This window comes from Acanthisitta chloris, unplaced genomic scaffold (genome assembly GCF_000695815.1).
Source record: "Acanthisitta chloris isolate BGI_N310 unplaced genomic scaffold, ASM69581v1 scaffold19461, whole genome shotgun sequence".
In the NCBI taxonomy this organism is placed as follows: domain Eukaryota; kingdom Metazoa; phylum Chordata; class Aves; order Passeriformes; family Acanthisittidae; genus Acanthisitta; species Acanthisitta chloris.
In genome coordinates this window covers 11,777-24,184 of record NW_008657903.1, presented here as the reverse complement: position 1 = coordinate 24,184, position 12,408 = coordinate 11,777, and the positions used below count along the sequence as shown (strand labels likewise).

General features: G+C 48.1%; 1 protein-coding gene across 1 annotated transcript in view; it reads left to right on the top strand.

Moving 5' to 3' along the window:
• The window catches only part of LOC103811914 (glypican-3-like), a gene marked incomplete at its 5' end in the record, with an annotated part of 59,002 nt that extends 53,199 nt beyond the window's left edge, over positions 1 to 5,803 (top strand). The window contains one exon of the mRNA XM_009084915.1: positions 5,628 to 5,803. Coding sequence (XP_009083163.1) covers positions 5,628 to 5,803 — 176 coding nt within the window. The remainder of the gene's footprint in view (positions 1 to 5,627) is intronic.
• Between the last annotated feature and the right edge of the window lie 6,605 nt (positions 5,804 to 12,408).

Sequence of the window (12,408 nt, the reverse complement as noted above, 5' to 3'; positions counted from 1 at the left end):
CCGACAGCAGCAGGATGATGTTGAGCTGGATTTTTTCTTCTTTATTTTTTCCAAATCTGTATTGCCAAGAGCCGCACCTCCTAAATTGCTGTGGAGGAGGTGGAAGAGCAGAGGCACAAGACCATGCACATGCTGCACATCCATCTCGGTGATCTCGTGGCTGTGCCAACACAAGCACCGCGGCCAGCCCTGGCTCAGCGCTTTAATTACACGCCGGCGTGGCCACACCTACGGCTGGGCTGTTGCAGCTCGTTGTGCAAGAAGTCAACTGGCAAACCTGTTGGTGCTCCAGGATTTTAGTGGTAATAAGCCAGAGGGCAAAACCTCCCTGGTGAGATGAAACCATGTTTGGCTAGGGGTTTGGAAGAGCTTAAGGTGTTTTGGAGAAGCAGAGGGTTGTGGATCCCAGCTGTATCCACGCAGTTGTGGCTGTTCGTGCCATGTAACCCCCATGGATGGGTTCAGGTATTGTCTTTGTGGAGGTACAGATGTGTTTGTAGCATGAGCTGTTTGCATGAGAAAACCAGATAACTGGAGGCTGAGGTGAGCAGAGGTTTTGGTGTTCCAAAAGGAAGAGTTTGGGATGAAATTGGACTGGTTTAGATTTCAGATGAAGGCACCTGTGAGAGTGAAGTAGAGATGGAGAGAGTTGGGATCCAGGGTCAGGCAGTCTGGTCTGTGGAATCACAGGCTCTTATACTTCACCTTGCAACGAGTCAACAGTTTGGGCTTGACGCAAATGTCTCTCCCTTTAAGAAACCCAGACTTGCTTTGGTGACAGCTAGTCTACTGCATCTAGTGGCAACCTATTCCCCACACTGAAGATGCTGCTTAAAGAAATTAAACTAAGCAATGCACCCTGGTTGTCATTCTCATTGGCAATGGTAGCATGTGCTTTCCTCGACCAGTCCTTAAGGACAGATGCAGGCAGATGTTGGCAGATGCATGAGCTTTGCCAAGCTGCCCTACCTCTCTCTGACACTTCTACTTGATGTGTTTTGCACACACTGGAAACACACAGTCACACTCCATTCCCTTCACACCACAGAGTTTCCATCATCTGCAAACAAGGGCCATCACCATGTCCCCACAGGCACTTTGGCCCACTCAGCAGCTCTGTTTGGTGAGCACACAGTGTTAGGCGTGATGGTTTCGCCTGTGGGGGATCCCATTGCACCTATTTCTGCTGCGTGGAGCAGAGCTATCAGGTGACACAGTGAGGTGGTTTTTCATGCATGGCCATCCATTACGGCTCTGTTACTATATTAGGTCCATTGCTGGAACCATCTGCTGGGCAGGCTTGGCAGGCAGGCAGCCCAGATGACATTCCCTGGCTCCGGGCTCTGGGCAGCAGCTGAGCCAGCCTGAGGGAGCTGGGCACTATCCTCTTGGAGGTCATTTGCCAGAGTGGCATTTGCTAGCAGTTCTTTGCTTAAGGCTGTGTTGTCCTTTCAGGGGTGAAAAAGGGGTGTTTCATAGGCAGTGGTGCATTTGGCAGAGGAAAACCCTCTGTAGCACTGCCTTGTGTGCCAGTGCTCGTCCTCAGGGCTCCTTTGCTCCAGCTGCCACGGAACTTATTATCCCAACTCAAAACCAACCTCCTCCCGCTTCAGCCATCTTCTGTAGCTGTCTCCAAAGCTGCTGTGGTTCAACAAGAAGAGCCTTTTAATGATTCCTGCCCAATAAGCTTGTGCAGAGTCAGTATGCCCAATTCTAGTCCTAATCCACGGAAAAATGCTGCCGTTTTGTTTTGTGGATGCGGATAGTGCGTGTTGTAGAGCTGGCGCCGGGTTTTGTCATCCACGCTGCGAGACCATTGAAGCTGTTGCTGTCCTGGGAGCACAGCACAGCAGCTTTGTGTTAGAGGGGCTTTGGGTACAAAAGATGCTTCCGGAGGGACCAGCTTGTTTGAGCTGGAGAGCTTTCACCAGCTGTGTAAGGATTCCGGGAAACAGCGAGGCACGCTCGGCTTGCGTGAGGGGGAAAAAAAAGCAAAGCTAATGATTGACTATTATTTTAAGGGGATTATCTAATCTGCAGCCCAGAGGACAAGAGGGGCCAAAATGAGTGAAGATTGAATTAGTAGTTAGCGCAGATTGTTGGTAATACCCCCTGGACGCCGCCTGATTATAAACGGAAACAGATTTTTCTAGTTTCCCACCCCTAAAAAAGCCTTTGCAGGCCAAAGGGCCACTTTGTACTGAGAAACTGATGCCAGTGAAGTGGGTGATCAGAGCTGGGGTGGTGGAGATGTTTAATGCAGAAGTTGACTGGGTAGAAGGGAGGCAGAGGAGCAGCTTCTCTTGGATCATTTTGCAGCATAAAGGAGTTTCGGGTGAAAGTGACCAAAATGGAGTGTGTGGAAGGTTAGTTTCTTAGACCCAATGAGCCATCCTGCAGCTCCATCCCTGGTGCTGGGGCTTCTGGTGGCTGTGGGAGCAAAAGGTGCAGGGATGTGATGGTGACCTGGACTAACCAGGGATCCTAACGAAGGCTGGAAACGATAATGGAGCACTCTCAAGAAGTTAGGAACATTTGTTAATTTGGATTCCTGGATTTGAAATATGATTCTTATCAATAATACAGCAATAAGGCAATGGGCAAAAACTGATGCACAGGAAGTTCCACCTGAATATGAGAAAGAACTTTACTGTGTGACTGACTGTGCACTGGAACAGATTGCCCAGAGGGGTCATGGATTTTCCCTCACTGGAGATATTCAAGAACTGTCTGGACATAATCTTGTGTAATGTACTCTAGGATGACCCTGCTTGAGCAGGGAGGTTGGACCAGAGGACCCACTGTGGCCCATCCAACCTTACACATTGTGTGATTCTGTGATATATATTTTTAATGTTGTTATTGCCTGGGCCTGGTTATCAGCTGCCTGAGGTCTGTTAGAGGCTCATACTTTTTATTTTCCTTTCCTCCAGTGTACCAAAGGTCCTTAGAAGTTAAGTGAAAGGGATTTGCAAGAGCTGCAGATCCATTATTAATACAAAATAAAAGATGTTTGGCTAAATCTATCAAGCCTAAAAATACAGTTGGGCACAAATAAGCCCAGAGAAGGAAACAATGGAAGGAACAGTGAAAACAAACGGCACACCCAAGTGCTTGAACTTCTGAAGCAGTTAAAACAAGGCGAGGAAAACAGCACTCTAATCTCTGATGACAAGAGGTTTTCTGTTCTCTTTATTTTGGTCAAAAAGGATGAGTGAGAGAATCACCATCCCCATTTGGGTGAAATGCCGTGATTGAAAAAATCACCCTTGCTCATGTTCAGGTGAAATGCCAGAATTTGGAAGTTTCCCATGCAAAGGAATATGTTTGAAATGCTTGTTTTGGTACACTCTGGCTGAAGGTTCCCAACACGATTCAGCTGCTGCATTGCAACCGTGCAGGAACTCACTTCTCATAAATTACATCCCAGAACGAGACTGTAAATGGGGATGTCAAAACCCTTTGTGCTGTTAAGGACCTTGCTGAAACACTCTTTTGTTTCAAATTTCTTTGCTCAATGGAAAGCAAGAGTAGTTACTCAGTTCCTGGGGATTTTTTTTAGTTCTGCCAGGATGTCCAGTAAGAGAATATTCTGCCCCAAATGCTCTGATGATCACTGGCCTGGAAGCATGTGGGTGGGTGACGGTGTCTTTTAGGTTTAGGAGCATTTGGAGTGTGTGGAAATACCTTCTAAAACACAGCAGGGCAGGTCATCATTGCCCTGATCCAATGTTGTGCCGGCTGAGGAGTCTTGTGTGAAATAACCAACTGCAAAATAATCTGCTGTGATTCGATTAGCTCCAAATCCCTTCACTTAATTCTGCAGAAATGAGCTTGGGAAAATAAGGTGGTGCAGTCAGGCTGCTCCCAAACTGCCCTGAAGCCTGAACATCCCTTGTGCCAGAGGGATTTGTTATTTCCATGCTTGGAAAGCAGCCCAGGATGGGCAGAGATGGCCTCCCAGCACATCCCTTTCAAGGTGGCACCTTTCTTTCCCTGCTCTGCCCGTGGGTGTGTAGCTCTGGAGGACAGCAACATGCCTGTACTCCTAAGAAGAAAAGCAGGAAAGCTGTGCAGAAAAGGAATTGCAATACCTGTGGGAACCTTCTGGAGAAATTAAAAGAGTTTACTAGGCAGGTTTTGCTTGCACCTGGCCCTCTGTGTGTATGGATAACTGCTCCCTTTGAGCCATTTCTGACCTCCTTTGATGACCTGGGCTGACTCACTTGTCACGCTAACATCGTTCTGCTTTTGTTTTGCAATGTTTGGGTATTTTTTGATTAAGAAATACTGCCTGTTTGCCTTGGCAGTGGTGTTCATTGGATTGATGCAGTGGTTTTTAGATGGAGTGTTTATTCAGTCCCTTGGATTCTTTCTCAGGGGTGGGGTGAGATGATCCAAACCTGTCAACATGCTGGTGATCCAGGAGGCTTGTAAAAGGCTTGGGTCTCTTCTGATGGAAACCACCAGTTTCCTCCACTTCCAGGCTCTGGGGTCAGGCTCTGGGGTTGAGGTGAACAGACTTAACTGATTCCCATTTGGGTGAGAAACTTGCACCCCAGAAGAGGATGGCAGCAGCACAAGCAGGAGAGCAAGGGACCCATTACCTTGAGTCAAGCATGGATGCACTCACTTGGTCCAGATGATGACAGGTTCAAACACCCCAGGGTGGATCTGGCTAATGGCATCTTAAAACACCTTTTCCTTTTCGTTCTTGGCCCTGAGAATTGCTGCTGTCTTGTCTTTCCATATTCCAAGTCTATTTGGACTTCTTTATTCTTCCCTGCTCCAGGAAGACAAAGGCAACTGTGACTTACTGCTTAGCAGGTCCCTTGCAGCCAGTCATGGGTTGCCACTAGCTTTTCCCCCATTAATGTCACATTTCTCTGCCAGAACTATCAAAACTTTTATACTGCACATTTCCTTGGGTTGGAACCCATATGTGCTTCATCTCAAAGTCCCCATGTTGCAACACCATCAGGAGTGTATAATCCATTCACATTCCTTCCTCTCCAGTGCTTTGATGAGGTGGGCAGGGGATGGGATGTGTTCTGAGTGCTGTAAGGAGCATATTTTGCACACCCTTACATAAGATTGCAGAAATTCAGAGCTCCTCAGGTCCTACAACCAGGAGGTTATGGTGAGCAAGGCCTTCTGCTGACTCTGGGTTTGGGGAACCGCTCCCACTCAGGGATATCCTCACTCCTGCACGCATCCTTGTGATGCCTGTGGAACAGACATGATTTGCATTGCTAAACACCCATTCCAAAGCTCAGCTGGTTTTCTCTGGGAGTAGCTCTCCAGTAAGGCAAATCTCCTCATGTCTTTTGTTTTCTTACTGGGGCACCTCACATTGTGAATTTTTGGTGTCTCCAAGCATAAGGTTTGGTGTAGGCTACTAAGAGGTACTCTAGGACCGGTGAGTGTAGGACTGACAAGATGTTTGCTAAGCTCCTCTGGTCCATCCAGCCCTGGTATGATGCCTTTGACTGCACATGAACCCAACTGTCCTGGCTGTGCACGAGCTGCCCCCAGGACCTTGGTTTCGGTGTGGGCTGGATGTGCTCTGTGTCAGGATACCAACATGCACCACCTGTTACTAACCACCTCTATCCTTCTACTTTCAGAGCTGGCATATGACCTGGACATGGATGACACCTCTGCAAATAAGCACCTTCTGAATCAGCAAAGCAAAGATGGCTCTGCAGTCCCCAGCAGTGACCCTGAGAGTGCAGCTGCCTGCCCAAGTCCTGCCGCTGCCATCACCCTGGTCCCGCTGCTGCTGCTGGGCCACCAGCCATGAGTGGTGCTGGTGGCATTGCTCGGTGTTGCTCCATGCCTTTTTGAATGAAGAAGACATTTGGAACCTCTTCTGAGATATATGCACATTTCCAAAGACAGGACAAACGACTTGAGTCGGTTTTATAAGAGAATATGGTATCTTCACACAAAGAAAAACAAACTAAAGAGCTGGTGGTTCATGGCAAACTAGTAAATGCATATCAGTGCTTTTTAAAGAGAATCCTGTTTAATATAAGCAGGTTCATATTGAATTGTGTTCCTTGCAGTTTTTGAAGACCGAGGTCTCCCTCGCTGTTAAAGTGAAGACCATATTTCATCTTGAGTTGTTCGAACATGCATGGGGTACAGAACACCTATGGTTTATGAAATACTCTCAGCAAATATCAGCCCCCTGATCCTGGTTGACCTAATACAGATTTTTTCTGTAGTTCAAGCAGTTTTTGTACTTACTCCAAATTCGAGTCTCACCCCTAGGAATCTGGCCAGGACATAATACGGAAGGCATGGGAAGACAGGGGAGAGAGAAGGTCAGACATATGGCAGGAGGGAAGATGCTTTAGAAGAAGAGTTGTCATGCACTGGGATTGTTGTGGAGATGTGCTCCCCAGGCATGAACCCCACTTGGATCATGGCAAGTTGCTAGTGATTTTGCTGCTCACCTCCCTGAACCCCTTCAATGCAGGTGGCTGGTCCCCACCAGCATTTTTGTGGCCCATGCAATGCCCTGGTTTTATTCTTCAGAAGTGAAGCACCTCCTTTCCCACGGGAAATCTACAAACACAGCTCCAGCCAAAGGACAGACAGCGTGGATGTACACGCTGTGCTTTACAGGGATGAATAACGGGCGTCCAACATGTTGTGCTGTGAAGGAGGAAAAGAAAAGGATTTACAGGAGCCCGAGGCAGATGAGACTCTTACTCATGTGTTTCTTTGCATGTTGCTTTACTTAAACTATCTCTAAAATAAAGATTGGTTGCTCTATAAGTGGTGCACTGGAAGCAGCCTCCCATGCGTGTGAGATGAGACTGTGTCTTGTCCTGGAGTGGGCAGCCTGGAAAGGCCAGCTATGCCCAACTCAGGGCCACCATGGAAAGACTTGGCTAAGTCTGATTAAACGGATGGGCTGGGGCCAGGGAGTGTTTGGTTTGGTTTGATTTCTGGCCAAGATGGTTACATATTTCTGTTTAAGATCCTGCCTTTACTAGAGTGATTATATTCCCAGTATCCCAGTGTCTGTGTGCACACACACCCTCACACAAATGTGCATGCTTTAAGTATTTGTGTGCCTCAGACCTTTTCTACTGCAACTTCATGTTTGGGAGAAAGTAGATAAATCTGAACTGTGCAGTTAGATGGCTTGGAGAGTGGAAACTTTGCTCAGTCTAAGTGGTGAGGCTGATCTGGCTGACTGATTTGAAGCCTTAAGACTGTGTGAAGTGATATGGCAGAGAGGGAGATGTTATTAACTCCCAGTTCACTGCTTCTGATGGAAAGGAGGGGGTCTGGTCTAAGCCTCGGCATGATGTGCTGGTTAATGTTTGGGGCCTGTCCTCTGTGTTTCAGAATCCTCGTGTCCTGTCCACTGGGGTGAGTGCTGGGGATGTTTGGGCGGTGCTGGTGATATGCAGTATTCCTGTAAGGGCTGATTTTTCACATCCATGTGGTGTGATGTGTTTTGCATTTTACATATTGACAAACCAAACTGCAATCCTCTCCATCTCTTGGGGTCATACCTGCTGGGAGCCCTTGGGTCAAAGGGGCCACAGTGCACAGGGTGATGCAGGGGGAGCTGTCAGCAGTGCTGGCAGAGGCGTTTCTTCACTCTGCTGCTGCTTTGCTCTCATTCTGGCCCAGCTCTCCCCATCATCCCAGCTCTCTGTGCCGCAGCTGGCTGAGCCCATGAGCCTCTGCTCCACCAAAGGGAATATTTTATTAGCGCCACTTGAATTTCCATCGCTTCTTCCCTTCTGATCATTTTCCTTTCATCCCCCGGGAGCTCTGGGGGTGGGAGCAGGCCACTGGGTTTGTTTAGAGATGATGTGCTGCCTCTGCCTCTCCAGGTATCCCTGGTGCCAGCACAGGAACATCCTTTCCTCTCATATTATGTCAGAAATATTCTGTGTGCTGCTGCTTCCTTAGATTAGCAGCAGGATGGGATGGTGGCACCAGTTTTTCGGTACAAGTCCAGTGTGCTTTCTCTGTGAGGGAACCAGCATGGGCTGTGCCTTGCAGTGTGTCTCACAAAGCCTGGGGGGTTCTCCCCCTCTGCTTCACCACAGTGTGATGCTGATACTTCTCAGCAGAAGACCCTTCTGAGGCACGCTGAGCCTGATTTCCCATTGCACAGACATGCTGTTGGAGACTTTGTTAAGTTCAGAGATCACCAAAAACAGCCTTTGAGCCCACTACCTGCCAAGTTTATAAAATAACGGATTATAACTTGAAAAAGCAGCTGTTGAATTCTCCCCAGACATGGGTTTGTGCATGTGTTTTAACAGGGAGTTTTCAAGAGATGCTGTGGCCACCAAAGTAGAATTTTGGGCAGCATTTTATTCCCATGTCATGAGAAATAAGGAATAATTTTTTCCTGTTTGTTTCTCCACACCAACTCTGTGTATTGGGACCTGTGTTGCTGTGGGCACTGTCACCTCCCCTGTGCATGTGTACCTGGAGCTCCATGCCTTGTCCCAGGGCTTGCAGGTTAACTGCTAAGACACAGTTGAGATTGTTTTTGTAGTAGTATGTATTATTAAGGAGTATACATATCATATGTATGAAAATATATTTTTATGAGTCAAGGAGGTGCAGGGCTTGAGCTGATGGCAGGTGCCAGGGCAGCAGCTTGGCACCACAATAATGTGGTGCTGTGGCTCCAACACCAGCAGTGGCCTCACCTGGCCAGCAAGGTGTGTCACCAGAGGTAACACCTGGTTTTCTGCCTGTGGGAAAAGCAGCTGAACATAGGAGCTCATGGCACAGAGGTGCTTGTGGAGAAAAAACAAACAATGGAAAAACTCTTTTTTTAGATAATTTCTAGCTCTGCAGTGAGAGCCAGAGCCAGTCCTGAGCCAACCCCTGAGTCTCCCTGTACAGAGCCATGGGCTCCTTGGTGCAGTGTACCTGCCAGCACTCTGTCCCAACGGTGCCTCGTGGGCTCCAGATAAAGGCCCAGTGACCTTGGGAACGTTGCCAGTCTCAGGTGTTTGTGCTCTCACCCCTGCCAGTTAACCTTAATGCTTTCTGCCCAGTTCTGCAGCTCCCATTAAGCTCTGGTGGCAGCAGTGGGGTGGCAGGAGCCTGCCAGGCCCATGCACACACTCTATGCAGGCAGGAGTGAGCAGCATCATGCTGCATGCAAAGGCAGTGCATCCCTGGAGGGGTGTGCAAACAGCCTTGAAAAGGTGGCAAAGCCAGCACCTTTCCCTGGGTCTGAGGGTGGTGATGAGATGCAAACATGTGCTCAGCATGTGTAATGTATTTCTGCACTAACCATGCATCAAATTATAATTTAAAACCAAAATATTTTTGTTGGATGGGAAGTCCCAGTTCATTAATCAATTGACTAATAGTTTAGTGCTGGAATGGTAAAATCTAACGCTCTGAACAGCTGCTACAAACAGCTGGTGCTTACGGCTCGTGCTGTTTGGGGAAGTGAAATCTAGAGTGTCTTGGTTTTGTTTTTCAGGGAGTTTTTCAGAATTGCTCATTTATCTCCACGAGAAAAGCCCTCAAGCACTCTGGAGTGCAGACCCAGCAGGGATGTGGGACTGGATTCACCAGGGCTCCCACCCGAGACCAAACTGCCCTTGCACTGAGGATGCAGAAAGCACCAGCTGTGCCTGCAAATGTGGCAGCTGGACACAGGGGTGTTCCTGTGGGTCTGCATGAGGGGAACATGCGTAACCCTGTGCTGTCAGGTATTGTGATTTGCTTTTGAATCAAAACTTACATGTGCTGTGCTGTGGGTACAGTAAGGGAGGTGGCACCAACCAAAGGAACAGATTCCAGCTGCTTCCCAGCCTTGGAGGGTGTTCAGCTGGTGCACAGCTCAGGGTCCTGGTGAGGTGGCATGCTGGGGACTGCTGTGTTTTAAGGGGAGGATGTGACTGCCTTGCACTGCCTCCTGCTCTGCTTTCTCAGCAGCTGCTGGTCTGTGCTGAGACTCTCAGCTGCATGGGAGGTGGTAGCAGAGGGCAGTCCCCAACAAGAGGTACAGGAGCAGGGAGACCAGCAGGAGATTGCATGAGTCTCTGAAGTAAAATGTATGACACCACACAAAGACCTCAAAATTCTCAAAACAGCAACATGCGCTGCTGAGACACCTCCTTCCCATGCTGGAGCGCATAGCTCAGTGGTGAGACTGGCCATGGCCAAACCCACCAGAGGAGTCCTGCCCTGCAGGCACTCCAGCTCACCTAAAATAGAGAAGTCCAGAAATATAATTTGGTTCCCAAACACTTGGGTGCCTTGGTGGGAATATCCCTGACCTTTCCAGCAGGTCTGCAGCTTAATGATTGACAAATGCTGCTAAAGCTTTACCAGGTCACACACCACACACCCTAGAGGCAGGTGTCCATTCCCAGAAACCCAGGGATTTTTCAGTTTGAGCTCCACAGCTGGGGTGACTCAGCTGGTCGCCATCAAAATCACAAATCCTCCCAATACATTATTTGTTCCCTTAGCAAGGAGCCAGGTATCATGGGGATGAAATCTGCAGCTGGAGGGGAATGAAGTGTAACCATCATGTTGGTCCTCAGTGTGGGAATTTGAGTGTTCTCTTAGGAACATGATGAAACTCTCCATGTGAAGTGGTGGGTTTTGTTCAGCTTCAGCCTGCAGCTTGCTCATGGGAGACCTCCCTAAGAAGTAAAAGTGGGGAAAATAACCAAAACCAAACCCACAAACAACCCCCTAAATAAGCTTGTCGAAAAGTTGCTAAGGACATTCCCTGGAAATGAGGTAACTGAAATTTTGGTATAGGCAGATGAAGCAGCTGAGGCATGTTTATAGAGTCAGTGAATCTACTGCCTTCAAAAAGAAAAAAAACCCCGAGAAGAGCAGTCGGTATTAATCAAATATAGTTTATTTTGTCAAACATTGTATCCTTTTGAAAATAAACATCTTGGTGTTGTTTTGCTGAGAGCGTGCTAGGATCTGAAGTACACATCCGTGCCTCAAGGCGGCAAAGTGATGTATCCCACAGTCCTTCCCAATGGCTAACACCATTCCCGCAAAAGCTGTTGTACTCAGCTCCTGGCCAGGCTCCCCATGGAGCGTGGCCCAGCCCTGCAGCCCCAAAGGTTTGGAGAGGAGAAAGCCATGCTTGCTGCTGTGGGGTTTTTCCTGCTGGGTGCTGTGCAGTGGGGTGGGAGCAGGCGCTGGTACCCGAGAGCATTTTGTAGGGAAGGAAGGGCACTGTTAGGGACCCTTCAGGGTTATTTCAGATGCTTCTTGGTGGCCACAGAGACACAGAAAACTTCTCCCAAATGCTCTAGAACATCACCAGTGTTGAAAAACAGATTTTTCATAGCAGAAGTACAGATTTAGCCTCAGCCTCTCAGTTTAGTGGCTGTCTCCTCCCTTGTAGGAGCCCAGCAGAGACCTCAACAACTTCTTGCAACAAGTCAACACATCTGGGGAGCTCTGCTGGTGGTTTTTTTTTGCTTTCACTGTCTTCTTTGCTGTTGTTATTTCAGCACATAAAGATGCTGCAGATCCAGAAAGGAAATCATTGCTGGATCCAAGCAGCGCAACCACTCTTTGCACCCAACTCTCTGCAGGCAAATCACTATAGAGGAGTCAAGAACCTGCCTGTAGCAGCCTGTATCACTTCAGTGTCATATTATATTGCCATCCACCATGATAGCAAACAGGAAAATAAACATGGGCTGGATAGCAAAGCAAGAGGCTGTGTAATTACAGATGTGAAGAAGTTTGACATTTGTGTACATTCCACCCAGAAGTGGATTAAAGTGTTGACCTTTCCCGTGGTGTGAAATGGGGTTGTTGTGGAGCACAGGCATCCCATGTCACTTCAAGATCTGCCAGACATTTCATTGCCCCAGTCATTTATAGTTAATGTTGGATGATGTCTCTCCAATCTCAATCTCAGCAGCTGACAGCATTTTCTGAGAACTTGTCATCTGGACTGTATCTAGCAAAATTCCCGGTATCGGGTGTATTTGTTCCCATTTGATGGAAAAACAAAGTTTTCTGGAAAAAAAAAAAGGGAGGATGGTGGCATTAGTGACTCATGATGTTGAGCTGAAACTTGTAGAATGATCTAGAATTTGGCCCAGGGCTCCAGGCTTCACCTGTCAATGTGTGTGGGATAAACATCTCCTGAGTGCAGTAGGCAGCACAGACACTTTGCTGTGTTGGTGCCACAGAGGCATTAGGGATGGCTTTGCCATGCTTGGTGCCCCATGACCACATCAAAGGAGAGGGATGCTATTTCCAGCCCACTAAGCTACCAAGGTGCAACCTTGTCTTGCTTCCTTGCGATCCTTCTAGCAGGGTCCTTGCTCCAGATTCTTCTCTCTTCTGCTCCTGACAAGCATCATAGAACAGGAGGACAAAGGAAGAGGACTTTTCCCACTAGTGTCA